A 25,990-nucleotide genomic window follows, 5' to 3' on the forward strand; every position below is an offset into this window, starting at 1 on the left:
TATGTGTGTTCTTGCTCAGTCAAGTGAGAAAGAGGTACAAAGAAAGACTGACAGACTGCTTTTCCAAAAGAACAAGAAACTTCGTTTTCAGTATCCTTTTGCATAACTCCTTTCAGATTTCAGTAGTCTGAATTGGGTCCTGTGCCAACAACTAAACCAGTTACTCTGGCTGAGGGAATGATCTAAGCAGGCCCCATCTTTGGAGCTAAGGGGTGAGGTCAGATTTCACTGAAGCACATGGCTGCATGCATAAAAAAGAGGTAGCTACAGATCTGATCTTGTCAAGAAAATGAGTCCTTTGTCCACTTCTTGACTGAAATTGGGGCGCCCTCGGCAGAATTGGCTGACTAAACCATATGGAATGGATTCACCATCACCTGGAGACAAAGACAGGGCAGGGTGTGCTGGGCAAGCAAAAGGAACGTATTGACAGCGGGTAGTGCTCTACCTGTCCTCCTCACACCACCTGCCAACACCACATAGGGATACTGTTTGTTTCTGCTGCTGGCACTCTGAGCCAGCAAGACCCCTGGGGTGACTGCAGAGTGATATGATCAGGACAGCAACTTTTGACATGGAGTAATGAGTGACATCTTTATTTGGATGTCCCATAAGCAGTTCACACAAACTCAGTGTGTTTAAAATTAAACTCATCAGCTTCTTTCCCAAAAAGCTCCTTTAAACCCAATCTCAGTATAATGATAAACAAGACTTATCAGTGCCTTTATACAGGTCCATAATGACAGGTATTATAACCATATGAAAAAGATAAAAAAAATAAACATGAAAATCGTTCTATGTCTGGTTGGCATGTTTAGGGATAATTTTTCCTCTAATACTTTATTATTTTGTAAATTTCCATTAATGTGGTTATGTAATGGGTCCATTATCAATAAGAAATTTGTATAGAGAATGGTTCTGTGATACAACAGTACCCTATCATCTCCTAAATGAAGGTTTTATTACCTATGTAGAAATGTATCCGATAGTAACTTTTTCAAAAATGCATAGTCTCTGTTTATGGATGCTCTTTACAGCTATACAAACAAAAGACTTTTCAGGGAGCAGAATCTCCTTATTAATCTTAATTGGGTACTATATTTTCATTTAGCAGTAGTATCTAGCATGTGGCAGGCACTATCAGTGTGTTACTTGCTATGGATATGAAAATAAATACTGCCCTCAAAAAGCTTACACCTTAATGGAGAGGATAGCTAAACCAACAGTCAGCTACAGTACAGTCTGATGGATGCCATAGGAGAGGTGATCACAGACTGAAATAAAGTTTTGTCTTATGATTGCATTATGAGTTGTGGTTAAACTAATCTTTTTTACCCCCAGAGTCTTTCTTCAGTTCGTGTGGTAGTTTACATAAGCTAAGTGAAGAGCCACTGATTCCTCCTCCACTTCCACCTCGAAAAAAATTTGATCAGGATGCTTCAAATTCCAAGGTAGGGAATTTCCCCAGTGGTCCAGTGGTTAGGATGCTGTTTTTCCATTACAGGAGGCACAAGTTTGATCCCTGGTCAGGGAACTGTAGATCCTACATGCTGTGCCTTTCAGCCAACAAGAGCAACAACAAAAATCCAAGGTAGTCAACAGGACTTGGGTTTGCCTCAACTTATTCAAAGTTGTGAATCTTCAAAACAGTGCTTATTCTTAAAAAGAGTCTGTCAATTATAATTTGGTTACCGTTTATGTTTTTTAAATACTTAGGTTGTTTTATTTAGAATATACCTTAAATAATTGTTTAATCCTCATAATACTTTTTCTTAAAAAAAAAAAGGCTGGGCAGATTCATAGATACTCAGAAGTACATTTTCTTTTGGGTAGAGATGGGAAAAACTGTAGTATTCAAAGCATTCTCCAAACTTTCAGCTGGTGCTTCTCAAACTTCAGGCTGCATCAGATGCATCTGAAAGGTTTGTTAAAACCAGATGGCCAGAATTTCTGATTCAGTTGGTCTGGGGCAGGGCCCAAGAATTTTCATTTATAACAAATCCCTATTAAGGCTTCCCTGGTGGCTCAGACGGTAAAGAATCTGCCTGAAATGCAGGAGACCCGGTTTCAATCCTTGGGTCAGGAAGATCCCTGGAGAAGGGAATGGCTACCTACTCCAGTATACTTGCCTGGAGAATTCCATGGAATGGGGAGCCTGGCAGGCTGCACCCCATGGGGTCACAAAGAGTCAGACTCAACTGAGCAACTAACACTTTCAATAGTGCTGATGCTGCTGATCCTGGGTCAAACTTTGGAGAACCACCACTCTGAAGTTCACTGGGGATAGTAGAAGTAAATGGCCAAAAAGCAGAAGATGGATATTAAGACCTCTTGACATCATGTTCTTTCATGTCTTGTTGTTCATTCACTAAGTCATGTCCGCCTCTTTGAGACCCCATGGACTGCATCACACCAGGCTTCCCTGTCCTTCATTATCTCCCGGAGTTTGCTCAAACTCCTGTCCATTTAGTCGGTGATGCCATCCAACCATCTCATCCTTTGCTGCCCCCTTTTCTTGCCCTCATTCTTTCCTAGCATCATGGTGTTTTCTAGTGAGTCAGCTCTTCTTATCCATCAGGTGGCCAAAGTATTGGAACTTCAGCTTCAGCATTCATGTCTACAAAACTAAATATTCTTTTTACTTACTTGACCATTATTATAATTAAAATGCATAAATTTATAAACTGTATCTACAAAGCAAGATAATCTGAGGCTTTATAAGATTTCAGTTAAAACATCTCATATATAAAAATATTAAACTGAGCCCTGAGTGAAACTGGGAGTAATTTATTCATAAATCTGATCATTAAACCAGATTAACCTATTTTGTGTCTCTGGATTTAACTTAACACATAAGAATTTTTTAGTCTTTAAAACTTTTTCTTATAGATGTTTCAAGAGAACAGAGGTATAATTTAATTTTTTTGTTTTTGAGGGAACTATGAAATCTGATGATGACCCCCCTGCTATTCCACCAAGACAACCTCCTCCTCCAAAGGTAAAACCCAGAGTTCCTGCTCCCGCTGGTCCATTTGACGGGCCTCTGCACAGTCCACCTCCACCGCCGCCAAGAGACCCTCTTCCTGATACCCCTCCACCGGTTCCACTTCGGCCTCCAGAACACTTTATAAACTGTCCGTTTACCCTTCAGCCACCTCCACTGGGACATCTTCACAGAGATCCAGACTGGTTCAGAGACGTTAGTACGTGTCCAAATTCTCCGAACACTCCTCCTAGCACACCCTCTCCAAGGGTACCTCGTCGATGCTATGTGCTCAGTTCTAGTCAAAATAATCTTGCTCATCCTCAAGCTCCCCCTGTTCCACCAAGGCAGAATTCAAGCCCTCATCTACCAAAACTGCCACCAAAGACTTACAAACGGGAGCTTTCACACCCCCCAGTGTATAGACTGCCTTTGTTAGAAAATGCAGAAACTCCTCAATGACCCTAGCCATATGTAGTCATTGACACTGGAATGATATTTGTAAAGTTTCTTTTTTTTTTTTAATTTATTCAAAAAAGGCATAGTATTTTAGTACTTTTAAAAAAATAATGCTCTTACAAAAATGCTACTGATCAAATAAGCTTTTCAGAATTGGAAAAATAAAAATACAGAAGTCATTTACCATTATCCTCAGGTGATCAGTAGCATTGCCTTGTCTTGGATCCTCAGTGCTGCCAAAAGGCCAGTATAAGGAATTTATATTTGCACTGTAGACTCTGCTAAAATATGGTTTAAAGTGAAATTGATTGCACTGAAAGGGGATAGTGCATTTGTGGAATTTTTCAAATTTGAGTAACAGATGACTATTTAAGGCAGTGAATTTACACACATATAGGGGGTGTGTGGTGATACTGATTTTTAAGCTTCTTTGACCATCTTTGTTTTTACATCTAGTTTTTACCGAAAATTGTGAATAACACCCACTATTCTTAAACTCTTCAATGCCATGTCTTAAATGCCAGAATTTGCTGCTGAAGACAAAAGTGAAAAATAGAATGAAAATAATAGAATGCACTGTGTTTATTATGTTGTCAAAATGTAAAGACTACCTAACTCAGTCATAGAGGGAAAAAGGGCATATATCTTGTACAGATGTGCCTTTTTGTTTTTGCGGACTATGGTGTCTTTAGCTAACGAGTTGCCTATTGTTTTGGAAAACAAAGTTAATATGCCATATATGTACAGTTTTGTTTATATTGTATATTTAAAAATAATGCTAATAACCTATATAAATTTATGTGACTCAAGGCCTATAATACAATCTGCTACTTTACTAATTCATAAATCCGGAGGATAATTTTCTTATGGCATAGGAACCAACTGCATTGCCTTCAAAACCAAGTAACTTTCTCTATAAATCTCGTGTTAACTAAAATTTTTTAAAGTATTTTTTTAGATTGGTAATATTTAAACCAGCAGTTAAAGCTTTATTAAACTTTTTAATCAGAGAAGTGATTAAAACTTTTATTTGCCATTTGTACTCCTCTGTTCAAAGTGATGAAAAAGCGTGTTTTGCTCTTAGTGCTAGCAGCAGTTGTAAAGTAGCCAAAAGCCACATTGTTTATTTACTGGTCTGTGGCCTTTTACTGTGCTTTGTATCAGAGTTCCTAACAAGATTAATAAATCACCCCAGTCTTAATTTTTAAAAGACTTTTAAAATGTGTTTTCATTATAAGGAACAAGGGGGTAAGACTGTCGAATTCTGTACAAGTAATACATATACACACATTATTTTCAGTTATTTTGTGCAGTTTAAATTCCATAATCCCAAAGAATTTAAGTGATGTAAACTTTAGAGGGAAGAGGGGAAACTGTCTTCACCGTTAAACGCGATCACAAGCTTCCTGCAACCGTTTTATGCATTTGAGATGAAAATTTAGGAGCCTATTAGGAACTCGAGATAAGCAGACTATAGCCACCCTCGGTAGTATCTTGGAAGCTGCCTTGATTTAAAGCCAGTAATTTAAAAAAAAAAAAAAACTTAATCAGTCTCCAGCCAGGTAAAAACGCTCAGGTTGGCGTTGTCTGGAAAAGTGATTTAAACTGCCCGTTCGTTAAGCCACACTTGTAATTTAGGGGAGAATGAGACGGTTTCGCGCGTAGGGGTGCCTTGGCCCACCGTTGGGCAGCGCTGGAAGAACGCTGCCTTCCGGGTTTTGTGGCTTCGCGCACGCGCCGTAGCCCCAACTCCGCCACCGGGACGCGCCGGGGCCCTGGCAAGGCGGGGCCTGGAATAGTGCGCGTGAATGTGACGTCGCTGCGTGCGACGCCTCTTGTTGCCGGGCAGCGATGGCGGCTTCTTTGGAGTCCTCTGGGGAGGATCCACTGCGGAACTTTGTGCGAGTTTTGGAGAAGCGAGATGGCACGGTGTTACGACTGCAGCAGTATGGCTCCGGCGGCGTGGGTTGTGTTGTTTGGGACGCTGCCATTGTCCTTTCTAAATACCTGGAAACGCCCGGATTTTCCGGCGATGGGGCCCACGCGCTGAGCCGGCGGTCGGTGCTAGAGCTGGGCTCAGGCACCGGGGCTGTGGGGCTCATGGCCGCTACTCTCGGGTAAGACCTGGCGGGAGGGTACGCCGCTTTGTTCGGGAACCCCGATTACTGGCTTCCCACTCTTTCGCCTACACGTAAATCAACGTTATTTTATAGGGCAGATGTTATAGTCACCGATCTTGAGGAATTGCAAGACTTGCTGAAGATGAATATTAATATGAACAAGCATCTTGTCACTGGTTCTGTTCAAGCCAAGGTACTGAAATGGTTTGTATGGCCTTTCAGCTTGTTTTAAGATAACAATTTGTAGTTTGCTTTAAATCGCGTTTCACTGAAAGCATGATTAATACGAGTGGAGATTTCTGGGTCTTTTTATAAAACAAGACTATTTTAAATTAGTAAAGCAACAGTTTAAAATATGTGGTTGACGTTTTTAAGGGGGGAAGAATTAGAAGACTTTCCTTCTCCGCCAGACTATATACTGATGGCTGACTGCATATACTACGAAGAGGTGAGTATTTCATGAGTGGAGTCTCTTCCTTTAGAAGACTTAAACTGTATTTCGAGGATTCTGGAGCACGCATTACTTAGCATTTTAACATCTCTGAATGCAGGATATATGTTCCATAGTTGATGAACAAAGAGAAAGGTCACCAGGAACTACGTATATGTACTCATGATTAACATAGAGGTCCCTGAACCTTATTGAGAAAAGTGTTACGTGCATTTTAGGAGGCCTCCGTAAAATTTTTAAAGGATTTTTTATTCTGAATCTCCTGTAAAAGGTTAAGATTTCTTTTTTTTTTTTTAAGTTAGCTGTAAGTTGCATCCTAAAGGATTCATTGTTTGGGGGCAAGATTTATTATATTTATAGAATTTTTTTTCTTTTAGAATATCAGTTTGTATAGTGTAAGCATCAATCATTTTTTTACAATAATGAACATTGAACCAACTTATATTCAAGTTAAAGTTGGACCTACTTTCATAAGTAAATTGTTGATTGTTTAAATATTGTTAGAGTAAGCTTTAAGAATGCTGTCAATTCCATTTTTACCCATGGGTACTCCAAAATGCAATCACTTGAATCCATTCTTGGAAGCTGAAATTAATACAATGGTTGATTAGTTAAGAGTTTACCAATCATTAGTTACAGAGTTGTTAACTGTGTTTACTGGGTTGGATTGATTCAAAGATGTGTGAATTGTAAGGGAGTTATAATTATCTCCTCTGCCTCCCCTACCCCCTTTTATAGTAAACAAATGTGTTTTTAAAAGTCATTAACAAAAATCATATTCCTTTTTGAACAGTCTTTGGAGCCACTGTTGAAAACCCTAAAAGATCTCAGTGGGTCTGAGACTTGTATTATATGTTGTTATGAACAGCGAACAATGGGAAAAAATCCAGAAATCGAGAAAAAATATTTTGAGGTGAGTACTCTATTAGATCTGCATTTGTAGGGATTACCCTTCAGAGAGGCTATGTGTGACTTTGTGTTTCAGTATATTGTGGTAATTTTGAGTAGGGAAAACATTCTGCTTGTATGAACCCAAGGAGAGAATTCTTTAGAGCACACCATTCTAACAACTGCTGCCAGCCTCCCCCGCCCCAGTACCCCCGTTCTGATCCTTTATTTTTCTTTTTTGATTTGTTGATCTAGTATGTGTAAAGCCATGTAAAATAATAATGTGACACCCTTGTCTTTTCTGAGAAAGTTTTCAGTGTTTATCAGACAAGTTGCTGGCTTTTAGGAACATATTAATGATGTATATATTTTTTGGAGAATACATCATAGAAACATGATATGTGATATGTTGAAACATGATATGTTTTCATTTCAGTATTTTCCACTGTATTTTTATGGTAGCTTTGGCCAATGTATCCTACCTATTTTGAAGTTGTTCTTTTTCTTTTTTTTTCCCTTTTGCAAGAATTAATGACCCACAGGAAGCTGCAGAAGTAGTACTTAGAATCCCATTTGTCTTTCCCCCATCTTCCTCCAGTGGTCACCCAAATGCTTCTTATGGGTAAAGATCCATCATATGACAAGTGGTTCCTCTTAAGGAAACATCTTTATGGCTCTTCAGTTTTATCTTCTGAAAGGGTTACTTTGGGTAAAGTGACTCTTCATGACTCTGCCTCAGATATATGGTGAAATGGTTTTTTACTTTTATGTTTTTCTTGACTGTGAAGAACTTTAATGAACTTCTGAAATAGTGTATACTTGAAAATTTGATATCATTAATCAGTTTTCAGTTGAGTTAAAACATATCAAATGCATATATATCAAGTGCTTAGCTCAACTTTTCATATACCCCTCCCAGTCAGTATTCCAAAGGTAACCACCATTCTGATTTCTGTCAGCAACGGATAGTTCATATTATTGAATTTGAATTGCATCTTTTTTAAATTTATAGCTCCTTCAACTAGACTTTGACTTTGAAAAAATTCCTTTGGAAAAACATGATGAAGAATATCGAAGTGAAGATATTCACATGTTATACATCAGAAAGAAAAAATCGGTAAATACATGTTTGCCTTATCATCCTCTGAAGTGATTTCACTAGCTGGACACTGTCTCTGAGCTTGAGTATGATGTAGATATTAATTTTAATGTGGGGAAATGGCTATAATGATTAACAGAACCAGGGCACTAATGCTCAGTGTTAAGATTGCCTAACTTATCGGGCCTCCGGTGTTTTCTCTAAAAGGCAGACTTTTTTTGTAAAGGTCATTTCTAGCTGTAAATTATATAGCTTTATAATTGGGCATTACCTCAGACAAGTAACTTAGCTATTTATAAATTTCTGTTATCTCTTAGAGGTTTTCAAATGCCAGTTCTGACCTTTGTGAACTCTCTCCAACCATTCAAGTTTTTTTTTTTTTAACTAGTCCAACTATAACATAGTTATATGTTTTTATTTTTTGGTCTGTCCAATAAAGAAAAATGCACTCAATTAAATAGAATCTTTATGTTCCCCTTTTAGATTGCTTCCTTTACCCATTATAATAAGTACATTTTATGCAGTGTCTCGTATTTGAATGTGTAGAAGGGAAGAATTGTGTCCCATCTACCTTTGTACCCCAGCACCTTGTGTGTATGTGACTGGTATAAGGCAAGAACAAGATCACTTTTATGAATTGAGGGTGCTAAACGTGATTTAGTTCCATTTGTTTCTTTTATCTTTCCTTTGGATTTGTGGTGAAGTTTTTTGATTTATGTGCATTCTAGCCAAAAGCAGATAATCTGCATTTTTTGGAATCAGGAGTAGGTGTTGGAACTACAAAGAAAGAAGAGCAGTGGGATTAGTAATTCAGGTCAACTATTATGTGGCATGGTTCTAGAGATAAAACAATGAATTAAAAATGTTTTATGCCTTAAAGGATCCAGTTTTAGCCAAAGCTGTTGTATAGTTTTAAAAGTAGGGTTTTTTGTTTTTGTTTTTTTTGAGGCTTAAAAATTTTGTATTTCCTAAATATAAAGGCTTTTTTTGGGGGGTGGGCAGAGAGTCATTTGTTTTTTTAACTTGATATAATTTATATACAATAAAGTTTACACTTAAGCCATTTTTAGTATATTTACCTAATTGGACAACCATCACCACGTTTTAATTTTAAACATTTTCATTACCCCCAAAAGGAACCCCATACCTTTTAGCAGTTACACCTTTTTCCTGCCTTCCCCAACCCCTAGCAACCACCAGTCTGTATCTCTGTGGATTTGCCCATTCTGAACATTCCATACAGATGGAATCACATGATGTGTGCTTCTTCTGTCTGGCTTCTTTCATTCAGTAGTGTTTTCTAGGGTGCATCAGCACTTCACTTCTTTTACACTTGAATACTAGTCCTTTGTATGGATATGCCACACCTTACCTGCGTTCATCAGTTGATGAGCATTTCCGTTGTTTCCACTTTGGGCTCTAATGAATGATCCTGTTGTGAATATTCATGTGAAACTATTGTGTGGCGTGTTTCATCTCTTGAGGGTGTGTATACCCATCGTGGAATTGCTAGGGCACACAGGAACTCTTTGTTTAGCTTTTTGAGGACTTGCCAAACTATTCCAAAGCTGCTATACTATTTTCCTTTCTCACCAGCACTGTCTGCATTTTCCAGTTTCTCCATATCCTCCTTAACATTTATTGTTGTTAATCTTTTTTATTGTAGTCATCTCAGTAGGTATGAAGTGGTAATCACTTTGTGGTTTTTATTTCCCTAATGACTAATGATGTTGAGTATCTTTTTTTGTGTACTTATTGGCCTTTTTACATATTTGTAGAAACCCTTTGCCTGTTTTAAAATTGAGTTGTCTTCATTGTTGAGTTGTAAACATTCTTCATATATCCTGGACACCAGACTCATACGAGATTTATGACTTCCAAATATTTTCTTCCCATTCTGTGGGTTGTCCTTTTCTTTTCTTAATAGTATGTCCTTTGAAACACAGAGGTTTTTAATTTTGATGATGTCTAGTATATCTGTTCTTTCTTTGGTTGCTTGTACTTGAGGCATTAACAAAGACCATCTCTAAGCATTATATATAGCTATTCATTTGAATTGCATTTAGCTGTCAGCAAGCATAATACCTAGTATTAAATACCCAGTAAATATTTAATATATAATAAGAAATCAGTCTTTTAAGGTTTCATTTTTTTTTCTTATAGAAATTCCCATCATGAAATCTTTAGTCATCTTACCCAAGCCTCTACCAACGTGGGTAAGCTAATAACGTGAATGAAGCATGTGAATACAGCATGGGAAGATTGTGTTCACAGATTTTTTCAGCATGTCTTTAGGGATCCGATCTATAGACAACCACCACCGGCTGCCTGCAATATGAAAAATGACTTGACTGACTGCCTACCTGCCAATGGGCCTGAAATCCAACTTAGTTTACTTTTAGCTCCACATCAAGTTCTGCTTAAAAGAAACATTGTGTCAGTCACTCCTCCAATAAAAATAGGTACTGAGGTTAGCCTAAAGTCTGCCAAAAATAATGAAGTAGCATGGTTGGCTTGGCATGTTTTCAGGAAAATAGAGGTAAGTTGACCCAGTTTCTAAAGAGAGGTATCAGTTACTCTTTAATAATGTTTAAATTCAAATCAGTAAATTTTAATTTGTCATCAAGATAAGTTTAAGAGAGGGTTTTAACATTTAAAAATGGGCTTTATTTTAAGTATCTTCCACTTCATTGTTTTTCAGACAACTTTAATATTTGTGTTCTTTTACTTGGGGGAAAAAAAATGAAAAGACTGTTTTGTGACCAAAGTTCTGTGCTTTTCCTTTACCGTACTGATTATAGTATAATTTACCCTGTGAATTACATAATAAATTATACTGTGGTTGGTTAGTAAAGAAGAAAGAAGTCAGAGTGCAAGGGAGGGAAAGATCCTGGTAAACATTTTTTATTTGAGGATGGAGTGAGAATGAAAGGCCCAGCCTCAGGCCCGTGCGTTTATGTGTCTTGTGCACTCTTCCTCCTGTGTAGCTTCCAGGAAAATGTGGCTAAATTCACTGGTGATCACTTGTTTATATGAAACAGGAAGCTATTTAAAATACTACAAGTGTACTTCTGTGTACATTTACCAAATGATTTTTTTTCTGTGTGGTCTCTGTTTTATGTTATGATAATCATCTGTTCGCAGACTGATCTGTCAGGACTTCCCAGTCACACTGGTTCCAAAGCGTAATAGTAACCAGATGGAATGCTGGTACTTAACAGGCATTGGTGCTAGGTGGCACATTTTATGTGTTAAAATAAACATTGTTTTTGAGATCCTGTGACTTTGAGAATGTTTCAGAAATAGCTTTAGAGAAAATAAATGTTTAAAGCAGGTGACTGCTTTCCAGAAAGAGCAAAAGCAGCCCTAGAGAAATTAAAGATTAACATCAAGAGAAAATTTTTTTCCTTCAGGCTTTCTTCAGTCTTTAACTTTTGTTCTGCTGTTTGTTTTTTTCCCCAAACTGCTCTTGCTGCTGCTGCTGCTGCTAAGTCATTTCAGTCATGTCCGACTCTGTGCGACCCTATAGACAGCAGCCCACCAGGCTCCCCCGTCCCTGAGATTCTCCAGGCAAGAACACTGGAGTGGGGTGCCATTTCCTTCTCCAGTGCACGAAAGTGAAAAGTCAAAGTGAAGTCTCTCAGTCGTGTCCGACTCTTAGTGACCCCATGGACTGCAGCCTACCAGGCTCCTCCATCCATGGGATTTTCCAGGCAAGAGTACTGGAGTGGGGTGCCACTGCCTTCTCTGAAACTGCTCTTAGCATTTCATTAATCAGCTTACGAAGCAGCTAGTGTAAAGCAGCTAGTGTAACCTAAGTGTATGGTATTTTTCTAGTTACAGATAATACCAGGTGTTTTATTAGTGAAGTCTTAGAACAAATGATCACTTTCTGGCTTGTTTCGTAACAATATAAAACTTGTAGAAATGAGTTTATTAACAATGACCAGCCCTAGTAGTCCACTCCAATTCCTCAGGTCCCTTTCACCCTCCTCCCCTTAAGACTGTACTTCTAAAATACAGTAGCTGTGGATGTTCAGCTGAAGTCCTCCTTAACATTCCTGTAATGAAAGCCCAGTTCCTTTACTTCCGACAGGGGACCTTACACCAAAACTTCCTGGAGGGGTTGGGATGAGATCAGCCTCTTGGCAGCTTTGTCAGAATCACCCCTTTACTTCTTCTTTCATGTCCTATTTCCACTCCCTTTCTTTCTTATCACCTTAATAAGTCAAGGAAATGGCAGTCCACTCCAGTGTTCTTACCTAGAAAATCCCATGGACAGAGGAGCCTGGCGGGTTACAGTCCATGGGGTCACAAGAGTCAGACAGGACTTAAAGACTAAACCACCATCATACATTCATTACCATCTGTTTATGAGGAACTGATATAAGGTACTGACTACAGGATTAACTACTTTGTAACAGAAAGTGAAGTGAGATTGTTTTTCTTATTCTGGAATAAGGCCAAAGCAGAGTTTAAAAGGTACCAATCACCATGTTCAAGATCAGAGAACCATAGTGAGTAGTAAACACTGCCGGGCTTCCTGAGGGTTGCCAGGTCATGTAGCAAGCTCTCTCACTAACTACCTTCTACACACAGCTGGGGAGACCTGGGAGAGGCCTTCTTTTGGAGGAAGTGCAATGTTGAGGAAAGGGATTTAGTCCTTTGAGCTCTCATGAGAGAGGGAACAGAGCATATCTGTACTCAGAAGCCACAGGAGGGAGACCTGGGGAGGAATTCAAGATCCAGGATGCCTCCAAGAAGGGTTGACTAGCATTTTCCCACCTGGTTGGATTTGTCTTTATCCTGCAGATGAATATATCTGTTTAATTCCAGAGCATGGAAATTTTGGAGAGGTGGTGTGGAGACTGTCAGAGAGGCGTTAAAGATGGATCTCAGGCAGTTGAGAGTTGACACATGAGTTGAAGGCATTAGGACTTCTGCAGCAACATGGGGTGGTTAAAAGGCAGGTGCAGCAGACGAGTGAGGTGTGATGCCATTATCTGGGAGTTAGAATATAGACAACGCTCAAATCTCAAGGGACTTCCAGGGCCAAGAGGAACTGCTCAGGAATTAGCCCAAGTGGGGCTTGCCACTGTGCACAATGAAACCTATAAGCCACTTACTGCAGTGCAGCTATAGCCAGTTAGAGAGCCACACACCCCACCCAGCCACCCAGTAAGGCAGTGCTTCTCAGACAAGCTGTACTTGGAAGATTAAAAGCAAACAAAAACTGTGTTTAGTCTCCATCCCAGTCCAATTAAACCAGAGTTTAATTTGTTAAAGTGCTCTGGATGGTTTTAATGTTTAGCCTAGATTGAGAATTACTGCAATGAAGAAGCCTCTTCTAGCAGCTACTTCCCAAGAAGAGATCAAAGGAAAGAGATACATGAAAACAAACCATGATTAGATCTATATAAAGGGAGGAAAGAGTTTTGAATCTGATGTGGAATCTTCTATGAAATAGGATGTTTTAAAATAAACCGGGCTGAGTTTTAGGAACTAAATATGTGAAAATTTAGAAAGTTTGGCTAGGAAGGTAAAGGTGATACTCCTCAAGAATAAAGGGGAGGGACTTCCCTGAAGGTCCAGTGGTTCAGACTCCACTTCCACTGCAGGGGAGCTTAAGATCTCACATGCAGCACAGGGTAGCCACCCCGAAAAAAGGAGGGGGGAGGATTCAAGAGCTAGGAAAAGAAAATTATTACAGGTGTAGCCTCCAATGACTTATTTCCTCTCTGTATAGACTATAACTTTCAAGGTCTTTAAGGTTACATAGTTTTAAATCTTAATCTGCTGCAATTCATAACCTAGGGTCCATGGGTCATGTTTGGTGAATTTGGAAGTAAAGTTTGGTTATTAAGAAGTATTAACAATCCACAATGATTTTTAGTGGGGCTTTTTACACAGTGTGGCTAGTTTCCTTGTTAAATGATGTCAATTCAGAGTACAGACAACTGTGTTTATTTAAAGAAAAGTGTGAAAGTGTTGGTCGCTCAGTTGTGTCTGACTCTTTGTGACCGCATGGACTGTAGCCCCCAGGCTCCTCATCCATGGGATTCTCTAGGCAAGAATACTGGAGTGGGTTGCCATTTCCTCCTCCAGGGGATCTTCCCGACCCCAGGATCAAACCCAGGTCTCCTGCACTGCAGGCAAATTCTTTACTGAGCCACCAGGGAAGCCCCCAAAGAAAAGTGTGGGGGACTTCCCTGGTGGTCCCAGTGGTTAAGACTCTGAGCTTCCAATGGAGGGGGCATGGGTTCAATCCCTGGTTAGGGAACTAAGATCCCACATGCTGCATGTCCAATAAATAAATAAAATATTAAAAAAAATAGTGTGGATCATAGAAATATGACTGTTGTTCCTAAGGTTCCCTGTAGATGGCGTTGCTTAACTTGGTCTTTAAACAGTTTATAGACAGGAAGTTGTTAAAATGTTTTAAATGGATTCACACTTGCATTTTGAAAGTGAAGTACAGTTAGATTTTAAAGAATAAAACCTACCTGTTATGAGTTGCTTTCAGAATATAATGTGGTTGTCTTAGTTCGTTTGGGTTGGTATCACAAAATATCGTAGCCTAGGTAACTTACAAACGACAGAAATTTATTTCTCACAGTTCTGGGAGGCTGGGCAGTCCAAGATCAAGATGTCCATAGGCAGCCGTCCTCACAGGGCGGAAGGGACAAGGCACTCCCTGGGATCTCTTTTACTGGGCACAAATCCCATTTATAGAGAGCTTCACCCTCATGACCTGCTCACCTCCCAAATGCCCCACCTCCAAATACCATCACACTGGAGGAATAGATTTCAGTATATGAATGGGTGGGGAGGGGCGTGGTGTAAGCATCCAGACCATAACAGTAGTGTAGGGGAAATAGGGTTTTTTTCCCTTGTAAATCTGTATTTATTTTGTTTATTGCACTTTGATATGCCTTTTGAAATTTTGAATGTTGTTCATATAGCTACATAAATTGCAATTCATAAATCATTTCTCTACTGTTGGTATTTTCTATGAGAGACAGATATTTCAAAGGCTAAATTAGTTCAAGTTCTAAAAATGAAATTCACCTTGAAAGTACTTTTTATATAATGCATGATTTTATATCTGAGGTGCTTGAAGCTTCTAATTAATTTTAATTAGTTTTCAAGCCAGTATTCCTTCTTCACTAGAGTAATAAGTAGCTTTTACATCAAAAGACTGAAGCTCTGTCTTTGGTTGTATCACAGTTCTGTAAGCTTAGGCTGCCTGTTTGACTTTCAGTTTTAATTTTTCCTCAAGGAACATTAGGATTTGAAAGAGTTTTTGATTCAGTGATAATAAACATTTAAAAATATAATATTCAGTTTTCATAACATAAAGATCTTTAAGCCATATTTGAATTAGAAAAAGTTTGTGGCAACAAAATTTTACTGAAAATTAAGTAATGGGAAACTTAAGTTTTCACTTTAAATGATTTGGGGTAGGAAAACAAATTCTGAAATCATTTTCACCAGTTAGGTGAAAGCTGTTACGTATTTTGGGTCATATCAGTTGTGAGATCCATCTTATGTAATTCATTATTAATAGCAAATAGTTTTCAAAGAATAAATTTTAAATTGTGTTAGAATAGGTTATCTCTATGATGATTGTTTTCTCATGACCATCCTGAAAACTATTAGCTCACAAGCCTTGAAGCCAGATTACCTGGATTTAAACCTCAGTTCTTCATTTACTTAGCTATATGACTGTGTGCCTCAGTTTCCTCCTATATGAGGTAAAACCATGATGGATTGCCTCATAGTTTGACATATCCCTTGACATAGGGATTAAGTCGATTTAACACATAAAATACTCAGCATACAGTAAGCCTTCAATAAATGTTGTGGTTATAGCAGGCTTGGAATTACTTTACGTGAGGGTCCTGGGGAAATGTAATAATGCAAGTCTGTGTTGCGGTGTGAAATCTGGGCATCTTTTTGAGAGTATCAGGCTCATGAACATCACTACCTCATCACAGTGGGAATGGCTCCTAGGTGGGAGGAGTCTGAGAAAAGTGTTCCACAGTAAGTTGAACAGGTAAGCAATTTTAGAAAAAGAAAATGTGGTGAAAAGAAAACCTTTGTTTGCTGTTCATTTTTACGGTTCTAAAGCTAAGTGCCATGAGCATTAAGAGGCCAACAAAAACAGATCCTCATTTCCAAATACCAGAGCTTGGGCTTGTTGGCTGAAGCTCCAGGATCCCAGCATCCTGAACCTTACCCAGTTCTTCCCTCTGTGGTTCTTCTCTGTGTTAAACTGAGACCAGATAAGTGGCACCAGGTCATTTTTCTGAAGGCTGGGGCTTGATGTATCTGCGTAATTACTATCGGTTTAGATGTGTTGATTCTAAAAGAACAAGGTGACTATAAAATACTCTGTAGCTCTTGCCTCCTGGGTAAACCATCTTTTACCCTGTGATCAGTATATATGATGAGAATCAGGAGCTTCATTTAACTTCAGGCTGATTCTGTCTGTACCAGCAGACAAGAATGAGAGTCAGAAGCGTGAACTGTATCTACTTCTCCATCAGCCAGTGTAAAATAACACAGGTGCTTAACTGCATTATATTAAACTTTCAAGCCTTTTTTGTTTGCAGTTGATGGAAAAGATTATTATGAACACTAGATAGCTGGTCTTAATTTTTAGAAACGTCTATTAGCTATGACACTAACTTAATTTGATGAAGGGTAAATTCACACTTTTTACTATTCACAAGGTTAGAAACAATGATGTTTTCTTCTTTGCAAAACAAAGTTAAGGCTTTTGAAAGAGCTGTTCTAGATGCCAACCTTACGGGGTTAAATGTTGAGTACTTAACAGATTTCCTTCATGTCATTAGCTCTCATGAATCATCACTGGCAGTCTGTTAAAACGCTTGATGGGTCATTGCTTTTAAACACTCTTGAGTAATTTTTTTAAAAGTTAACTTTTATTCTAAGTTTGTTAATCCATTGAAGTCCAGATTCATTTGTTGGCTCATTGGTGCTTTGATAAATCATTGCTGGAGTTATTGTGTATATAGTACAAACAATCCCATGTATCTACATTCATTACCTGACCTTGTTCTTTTAGGAATGTGTCCTGAAAACTGGCTTGTCCTGCGAGCACAGTACAGTTGCACATTGGGGTAAATATAAATAGCATGTTTTATCCAAAGCTAAGATGAGAAGCTTGATATTTTCATTCCAAATGAGTGTAAAGAATAATCTCATGGCATATAATAGACATTTGAACATACACCTGGCTTCTTGAAACTTAAAAACAGGAAAAACAAGTTTCACACTCCCACAAATAATAAATGTTTAACCAGAGAATGCCTTTGGGTTTCGGTGACATTTATGAACATAGGTACAGTGTACTTTTAGAATAACTATCGTCTTTCTAAATCTTGTCACAGGGATTTTTTAAAAAAATCTGTCGTTCAGAACTCTCTTTTCACTCTCTAGCATATCTCTGACACCCACATTCAGTCTGTTACTCTCTGTCTGCAGTAGGTGTCTGGTTGTTAACCTGAGATTCCAAGGAAGAGAGGAGTGGAAGTTCACTGTGGCCAATAGAAATGAAAGTCCAAATTAGCTCCGAAGACAACCCTAGGTCTGTTCTAAGTCCACTCACCTTCCCTTGATGTGCCCAAGCTTATACATTCTGTTCTTCTCCTAAGGAGAAAATGGCTCACTTGACTACCACTTTATCTAGCTATATATCCTTGGGCGAGTTAAATTCTCTGAATGTTAATGTCCGTCTCTGTAAAGTGAGAGTGACATCTACCTGATACTAGATAATATATGTAGACAAGGGTAGGGAAGAAGGCATTTCTCCAGCATAAGCCTCAACTATCTGCTCTGAGGGTTCAGACTGGTAAATTCTTGCAAACTAGAGAGAAGTTATCCTATGGAAACAACACGGCTTGGTCCAAAAAAAGCAAAAGCCTTTATTGTCAAAAAGGTGGGATTCCCAGTGTAGCAGCCTGTCTGTCATTTACTTTTACTTCCATCCTGAGTTCTCCACTTTCTCTTTAGGCTCCACCTTCATCACAAGGGAGTAAGAGGTCACAGGGGAGAACTTGCAGTTCTCTTGTTTCCACCCACAAGCCGACTGTAGATTCCCACCCTGGCCCCTGCCCCTGCCCCTGCTGAGCCATGGCGTCACCTCTTCAGCTGCCTTCAGTGTGTCCCATCTCCCTCGCCTTCTTCCCGTTACTGCTGTCACCCGAGGCCAGGCCTCACTGCCTCTAATCCATGCTCCATGTCTCCCACTTCCAGCATCTCCACACACACCTGTGCAGATAGTGGTGCCAGTGTACTCTCCTGACAGGGAGTTCCAGACTTTTCAGCATCCTACTCAAAAACCTCCCCAGAGACTGCCCGTGAGGTAGAAAGTCCCACATCAGGTACTCAGTACCCTCTTCGGTGTATCTCCTTTTGCTTCCTTCTTGCTATCTTCCCAAAATGGACTTCTCTTGGGTGTGTACACAGTGTGCTTCATGGCTTCTGTCTTTGCCCATGATCTTTTCCATCAGCCTTCTCCCAACTGACTGCTGCTGCTGCTAAGTCGCTTCAGTCGTGTCCAACTCTGCAACCCCATAGACGGCAGCCCACCAGGCTCCCCCGTCCCTGGGATTCTCCAGGCAAGAACACTGGAGTGGGTTGCCATTTCCTTCTCCAGGGCATGAAAGTGAAAAGTGAAAGTGAAGTTGCTTAGTCATGTCTGACTCTTCGAGACCCCGTGGGCTGTAGCCTACCAGGCTCCTCTGTCCATGGGATTTTCCATGCAAGAGTACTGGAGTGGGGTGCCATCGCCTTCTCCACCCAACTGACTAGTGAAGACCAAATCTCTTAAGAACTGACCCTCTGCCTGCCCCATGACCAAGCCCAGCCAAACAGCCTCACTTCCCCTGCACCCCCACAGTTAAAGGATGGGTATCACATGACCCATGCCAACCCTGCAGAGCCCTCCGGGATCAGAAGCACTTCCTCTTTTCCAGGGTAGCTAATGCTAAGGATAAAAATGAGACTCCAGCTTCCCCCAAATAAAAATCAACACAGACAAAAGCAGAATCTAGATGCAGAGAGAGAAATCAAAAGACTCCTGATTATTCGGTTTGAGCCTCTGAAGCCAGCTCTACCGCCTAGACTCCCAGTTGTATAACCTAGTTAGCTTTGTTCTGCTGGTTTGAGGTTGGGTTTCCCTTCCCTGCCGTGGAGCGAGTCCTAACTAGACCCTTCAAACTTTTCTGCCTTTCACACTCTACCCCTATCTTAACAATCTTTCCCAACCAGTACTTTTCCCAAGAAGTAATCTGCTTTTTAAGGCTTCATTTTGTGCTTAATTGCAGCCAAATCATCTTAGCCATTGATTTACAGACTTGCTACAATAGTGTCAGTTATTGATCATACTGCAGGTGATCAGTATCTTAACCTATCAAGCCACAAAAGTAAACATCATAAAACTACTCAGCAAAAGTGAAGAAATAAAAACCCATTGTGGGAGTGGTTTTCCTGTATTACCAAAGAGCATACCCACCACCTTTGCATCCAGAAAATATTCAAGGCTCCCCCTCTCCATCCCCATCCTGGACTTGTTATTTAGCACTGAGAGAATGAATTGCTTCAGAGAGCAAGTGGGTCTGGGTAGGGCTGACTGTGAAAAGTGGAGGGAGAATTACAGCAGGTATTAGGTGAGGTCCAAGATCTGGAGAGCAAGACTAGACGCAGAGGGTGTCAGCTAAGAAAGGTTGGAAAGCTTCATTGGGTTACAGAAAAAAACCTGTATTTATTGGAAGTTTTCATTTTTTTACTTTATTTCAATTCCGTTTAGTTCCACAGCTTTCCTAAAAGTCTGACACCTGGGTCTAGCTTCCATGTGGTGGCAAAAAGTGAAGAGTGTAAGTTTTAAAAACTACCTTACCCATCTGTTTGGAATAACATGATAGGAGTATAAATTCTGGGAGGAAGAGAGAGCCCCAGAGGGTCCCAGCACTCCAGGGGCCACCTCCTCTTCCCAGTATATGCCAGAGGAGGGCTTTGGAACAGAGGCAAAGCTGACCCTTGGGTTACAGATGTTACATGCAGTAAATATTTTGCTTAACTTTATATGTAATTGTCATGAATATCGAGGTATTTGGAAAGATTGAAGTGAACCTAATGTTTTTTTTAATATCACCAGATTTGAAACTTTCACTAGAATTTATACTCATATCATGTTATTCCAAATAGATTGGTAAGATAGTTTTTAAAATTAATTGTGATTTCTTGTGTGAGATACCTGAAGGCCTATGTTAGGACTATATGGCATTTTGAAACCAAGTCAAGAAATAAAATCCCTAACTGTGAATTTTAAGTTTCCAGAATGATCCCTGACTTTCACAAGGACTAATTTATGAAAGACAAGACAGCCATTCACAATAGAGGCCTGGGTTCGTTTTAAAGGCAGCTTTGATGATTGACAGGTGATTGGCTGCAGTGGTAGGAGAATCAAATTCTCCCAAAATAGGAAACCAGATTAGATGTTGGTGTTGTGAATGGATGGGCTCAAGACTGTCAGATTTGATGTAAGTTCTACCTTATGTGATCATGCTTAATGTGATCAAGGCTAACATAAGACCCAAGCTAATAGCTAATATGCCACTTGGCCATTCAGAGCCTTGCTTTAGATCTGTGCCCAGGCCTGTGAAATGTGAGTAGAGAGCAGAGAATATGATAATGTGTGTGTTTTGGAGCGGGGTTGGGGATGGGGTTGTAATTAATTGGTAAAAGACTGGAGGCTTTATTTTTCTTACCAATGTCTCTTAACTTGCCTGGTAGCCTAGAAAAACTGACCATTATTCTTCAACAAAAAGAATGGCATTGTTTGCTGTCCTTCCACGAGGATCATGGCAGGGAGAGTGGGCTCCTGTTAAGAGCCCAGGACTCTGGCCTCCTCAGCCTCCCCTGGGGACAAAGTAGCTCCAGCCGGCAAATCTCCCCAGAAATACTTCTCCGAGCACAAGAGAGTTCCCACAACTCTCTGGACTCATCTGTGAGTTCCCAGGCATCTAGCTATCTTTCCAAACACTCAATGCCAGGCATTGACTGTGATTAGGACAGTGGCCATGCTGACGCCCCTCAGGTTACCCTGTCCTCCTGATTAAAGATATGCCTCGGCAGCATTTGATGGAGATTTCCTGGCTTGACTGGAGCCAGAGGGTGAAGGCTGACCTCCTGCCTCTGTTGACTAGCTGTGAGTCCTCTGGCAGGTCCCTCAATCAGATGGGGATGGTGATGGTGGTAGTGACACCTGTTTTGCCCACCCACAGAGTCCTTAGGATGCTCAAACAGGAAAATGGATGGGAGAGCCCAGTGTCAGCTTGAAAGCTGGATGGAGATGTGAGTTACTGTGCTTGGTGCTGACATCCGACAAAAGGCTGGATGGTTCTTCCCCTTCCCAGCCAAGTATGTGCCATTCAAAACTAAACAGAGGGTATCTGCTTCATCTCTAATGAGCAGGGGACCTTAGCCAAAGGTCCACAGAAGTGGGGAGGGACAGACTGTGGCTCAGTTCCCCTTGGTCTCCTCAGTCTGGCTTCTTATTGGACTCTAGTTGACCTTGGCCCAGATCTTATCAATCGTATGCTCACTCCTTGTCACAGAAGAGAGACAGTCACCATCTCTCATTTGTGTTCAGTGGGCCAGCCTTACGGCAAGTGCTAGGGACACCCATGGGTTGTGAGTTGCTCACTATCATGGAAAAGAGGCGGCTCCTAAAAGGAGTGAGCACGCCAGGACAGGGCCCAAGACATGCTGAGCATTTTACAGATGTGTCATTATCTTCTTGTTATTCTTACTCTTACTATGGGAGCGAAGGCGATGAGACTGGTTTTGCAGATGTGTTTTCATTGATTCCTCAGCCTGTCAAATGAAAGGCCTCCTCAACTCAACATGGTCTTATTTCCTTGTTCTTGAAAGAATCCAGGGTAGCAGGTCTCCCCAGGGAGGGCTGTAAACACTGCTTGGCCTGCAGGGCTCTGAGGTCTGATTTAAAGACGCCCAGCAATGGCACCCCGCTACAGTACTCTTGCCTGGAAAATCCCATGGACGGAGGAGCCTGGTAGGCTGCAGCCCATGGGGTTGCTAAGAGTCGGACATGACTGAGTGACTTCACTTTCACTTTCATGCATTGGAGAAGGAAATGGCAACCCACTCCAGTGTTCTTGCCTGGAGAATCCCAGGGATGGGGGAGCCTGGTGGGCTGCCGTCTATGGGGTCGCACAGAGTTGGACACGACTGAAGCGACTTAGCAGCAGCAGCAGCAGCAGCCATGGGAAATCTGCCATTTGGGTCCGCAGAGCTGGCCTATGCCCAGATTCCGTGCGTCCTCCACTGCCTTCCTCCCACCAGGGACACCGTCCTTCCCAACCAGAATATCCCCCCATCCTTATGATGCGCCTTCATTCTCTGTGCCCCCTGCTGTGGCGTAATCGTCACAGTACTTGCCACTCACCGTGATTTCACTGATTGGCACTCACCCCTTAAAGATTCTCTAATGTTTGTTTCCAGTTTGGCTCTAGCAACATTGTTTTTCCATGTTTCTACCTTGTCTCCCTGACTCTTCCGCCCCCTCCTTAAAGTCAAGAACAGAGTCTTTGCACCCTGCATGATCCTTGCACATCTCGCTCGAGGAATATTCCATTCCCCAGTAATTAATCCAACCAACTTTTCTCGAGTGCCCGTGATGCTTGTGGTAGGTCCTGGAGGGAAAACAAAAATGAAATATGACTGAAAACTGAGGCAACAGAGTGGAGAAAGTGAAAGCAGTAGCCTATTTCGTAGAGTTTAATTGAAAGAAGGCTTGTACTAAAGGATGGACAAGAAGAGATTGTGGCTGAAGATAAAGTGGGCATGAGGGGAGGGGGGCTGTAGAGGAGCCCAGAGTGGAGGAGTGAGATCCAGAGCAGGTAAACTGATTCTGGAAGGAAGAGGGTCATCTCTTTTAGAGGACTGATGGGAAGAAGGGAGGGAAAGCAGAGGGAAGGAAGGAAGAAAAGCGGGGAGGGAGGAAGATGTAGCTAAATGTGGACGGGGATGTAGGGGAAAGGGCTTCCCAGGTGGCACTAGTGGTAAAGAACCTGCCTGCCAATGCAGGAGACGTAAGTGATTCAGGTTTGATCCCTGGGTCAGGAAGATCCCCTGATGGAGGGAGTGGCAACCCACTCCAGTATTCTTGCCTGAAGAATCCCAAGGACAGAGGAACCTGGCAGGCTACAGTCCATGGGGTCGCAAAGAGTCAGATACGACTGCAGCAACTTAGCACGCACACTTGCACCTAGGGGGAAAGGGGTTTATCACCAATACCCTGGGTTTTCACTGTTAAATGAATGAAAGAGGGGACTTGGGTTTCGACATGAGGGAGCTTAAGCTGCTACAGGGTTGACTAGTGGACAGACTAGCAAGTAGCAACTGTGACACAGAACTGCCCATGTGGCCTGACTGAGGAAAAGAAATGCAGAGGTGGGAAATAGAAGTTCTCTCTAGGTTCACCCTTTTCTCTCTCTCCCCAACCCATCCCCTGAACCAGGATCTGGAGGCTCCCTGGGAGCACTCTGCTGAACTGACCTACTTCAGATTTGGAGGTTCCCCCACGCCTTCCCTCAGAACACCTCTTCCTGGCCTCCTGGCAACCACCTGCTGCCCTTGTTTCCACAGTCGATCATGGCTTTCAGTGCTTTCCTCTCTCAGGGAACAGTGTGATACTCTTGGAGGTGGGGAGGTCTCATTAGATGGTGGTTCATACAGATTTTCAGCTCTGGATCAATATGCCCAATTGTTGATTCTCAGAGAGACGACTGACCAAGTATCATTTCACCATATGGCCAACTTGTCAGGTTTACCAAAATAACCAGTTTACTGAAAGCTTCATTCAAAGAGTCTCTGTATGAATATATTCATGCATATATTTTCTCAAATATAGTCAGTGAATATATTCTTCATGCATATTCAGTGATTCTGAAGATGTCCAATAAATAGGGATTTATTTTAATGTAAATAAAGTTAATATATATTTGTATATATTGTGTACTTTGAGAATTCACCTGTTGAAGTCCTGGCTTGCAGTACCTCAGAAGGAGATAGACCTTTAAAGAGGTAATTAAATTGAAACGAGGCCATTAGTGTACTGCGTGCTAAGTCTCATCAGTTGTGTCCGATTCTTTGTGACCATCTGGACTGTAGCCCACCAAGCTCCTCTGTCCACAGGATTCTCCAGGCAAGAATACTAGAGTGGGTTGCCATGCCTTCCAGGGAATCTTCCTGACCCAGAGATCAAATACATCTCCTGTGTTGGCAGGCAGGTTCTTTACCATTAGCACCACCAGGGAAGCCCCATTAGGGTGGACCATAACCAAATATGACTGGTTTCCTTACAAGAAGAGGAGATTAGGACTCAGACGTATAATGAGGAAAGATGTGAAGACCGGAGGAGGCTACCATCAGCAAGCCAAGGAGAGAGGCCTCAAAAGAAACCAGCCCTGCTGGCACCTTGATCTTGGACCTCTAGCCTCCACTACTGTGAGAATACAAATTTTTGTTATTTTAGCTAGTCTCTGGGATTTTGTTATGGTAACCTGAGCAGACTAACACAATAATCTCAGCTGTATTTTTAAATATGGGATGTATTTCATTAGTATTTTAAGGAATGTTTGATTTGCCAAAAAGTTTGCGTTATAGAGTAAGTTAGGCTTCTCATATATTTAAGAAGATATTTGTAACATATTAAAAGTCTTAACATTATAAGAAAAACAAAAAAATTTGTTCAAATTCGTTGACTCTTCTCAGGAAGAACATTTCTTGAAATAAGATGTTAGTAAGTGTGGCAGAGTGGCCTTTGATGTCCAGGGAATCTGGCCCCTTTTGGCTTGTGGCTGCCCGCCATCCTCTGTGCATGGGGACTGGCAGTGTGGGACCCAGCAGTCTGGAGTGGAAATCTTGTTGCACTCTGAGCACACACACCAGACACTGTGCTAGAATGTGATCCCCTGAATGCTCACACCAGGATTGGGAGACATACAGGTATCCCACGCTACATACAACAATGTCAGAACTTGAATAGTTAAATAACTCCCCCCTGGTCACAGAGCTAATCATTAGGGAGAACATTCCCCAAGTTCTGATAGATGTAGGTATAAGTCCCAGCTCTGCTGTGTCCCATCTGCGTGACCTAAGGCAAGTACCTTAACTTCTCTATACCTTAGTCTCTTCATTTGTAAAATGGGGTCAGTGCTACTGTTTCCCACATAGGTTGTTGGATGGAGTAAATGAGATAATACATGTATGTGGCACAGAACCTGGCCAATGTCCTCAAGTGTTAGCTGCTACTGTGAGTTTAGGAAATACAATAAATGTAACACCAGACATTATATAGTAGTGTTTACAAAGCGTTTTCGGTTTTTCAGACAAGGAAATTAAGCCTAAAAGAAGTTGAGGGACTCATTCGGACACCCCCCCCCCCAAGTCTTTATTCTATTTAGGCCTTCACCTGATTGGTGAAGCCCACCTGTATAAGGGAGGACAGTCTGTTTTACTGAAAGTTCACCAATTTAAATGTTAACCTTGACCAAAAAGCCAGGCTTCAGCAATACATGAACCATGAACTTCCAGATGTTCAAGCTGGTTTTAGAAAAGGCAAGAGGAACCAGAGATCAAATTGCCAACATCTGCCGGATCATCGAAAAAGCAAGAGAGTTCCAGAAAAACATATATTTCTGCTTTATTGACTACGCCAAAGCCTTTGACTGTATGGACCACAATAAACTGGAAAATTCTGAAAGAGATGGGAATATCAGACCACCTGACCTGCCTCTTGAGAAACCTGTATGCAGGTTAGGAAGCAACAGTTAGAACTGGACATGGAACAACAGACTGGTTCCAAATAGGAAAAGTACGTCAAGGCTGTATATTGTCACCCTGCTTATTTAACTTACATGCAGAGTACATCATGA

General features: G+C 41.0%; 2 protein-coding genes across 3 annotated transcripts in view; both read left to right on the forward strand.

Annotated features, from left to right (window-relative positions):
- The window catches only part of SOS2 (SOS Ras/Rho guanine nucleotide exchange factor 2), a 105,907-nt gene extending 101,245 nt beyond the window's left edge, over positions 1-4,662 (forward strand). The window contains exons 22-23 of the mRNA XM_070378109.1: positions 1,342-1,451; positions 2,936-4,662. Coding sequence (XP_070234210.1) covers positions 1,342-1,451; positions 2,936-3,445 — 620 coding nt within the window. The 3' untranslated portion in view covers positions 3,446-4,662. The remainder of the gene's footprint in view (positions 1-1,341; positions 1,452-2,935) is intronic.
- Positions 4,663-5,245: 583 nt separating this feature from the next.
- VCPKMT (valosin containing protein lysine methyltransferase) lies at positions 5,246-11,273 on the forward strand. Of its 2 annotated transcripts, XM_005894281.3 has the most exons (6): positions 5,249-5,559; positions 5,656-5,766; positions 5,938-6,010; positions 6,807-6,926; positions 7,914-8,018; positions 10,164-11,273. In XM_005894281.3, the coding sequence occupies exons 1-6, from the start codon at positions 5,294-5,296 to the stop codon at positions 10,176-10,178; spliced, it is 690 nt and encodes a 229-aa protein (XP_005894343.2). In that variant the 5' UTR covers positions 5,249-5,293; the 3' UTR covers positions 10,179-11,273. The 2 variants fall into 2 exon arrangements, with proteins under 2 accessions (XP_014333249.2, XP_005894343.2); XM_014477763.2 differs by lacking the exon at positions 5,938-6,010 and having other exon boundaries at positions 5,246-5,559; positions 5,656-5,755.
- Positions 11,274-25,990: the final 14,717 nt, after the last annotated feature.

The sequence above is a fragment of the Bos mutus genome, chromosome 10, assembly GCF_027580195.1.
Source record: "Bos mutus isolate GX-2022 chromosome 10, NWIPB_WYAK_1.1, whole genome shotgun sequence".
NCBI lineage: Eukaryota > Metazoa > Chordata > Mammalia > Artiodactyla > Bovidae > Bos > Bos mutus.

Coding starts and splice junctions, on each gene's coding strand:
- VCPKMT (XM_005894281.3), top strand. CDS start 5,294: ATGGCGGCTTCTTTGGAGTCCTCTGGGGAGGATCCACTGCGGAACTTT. Junction 6,011..6,806: donor ACTGCATATACTACGAAGAG/GTGAGTATTTCA, acceptor CTTTTTGAACAG/TCTTTGGAGCCACTGTTGAA. Junction 6,927..7,913: donor TCGAGAAAAAATATTTTGAG/GTGAGTACTCTA, acceptor TTAAATTTATAG/CTCCTTCAACTAGACTTTGA.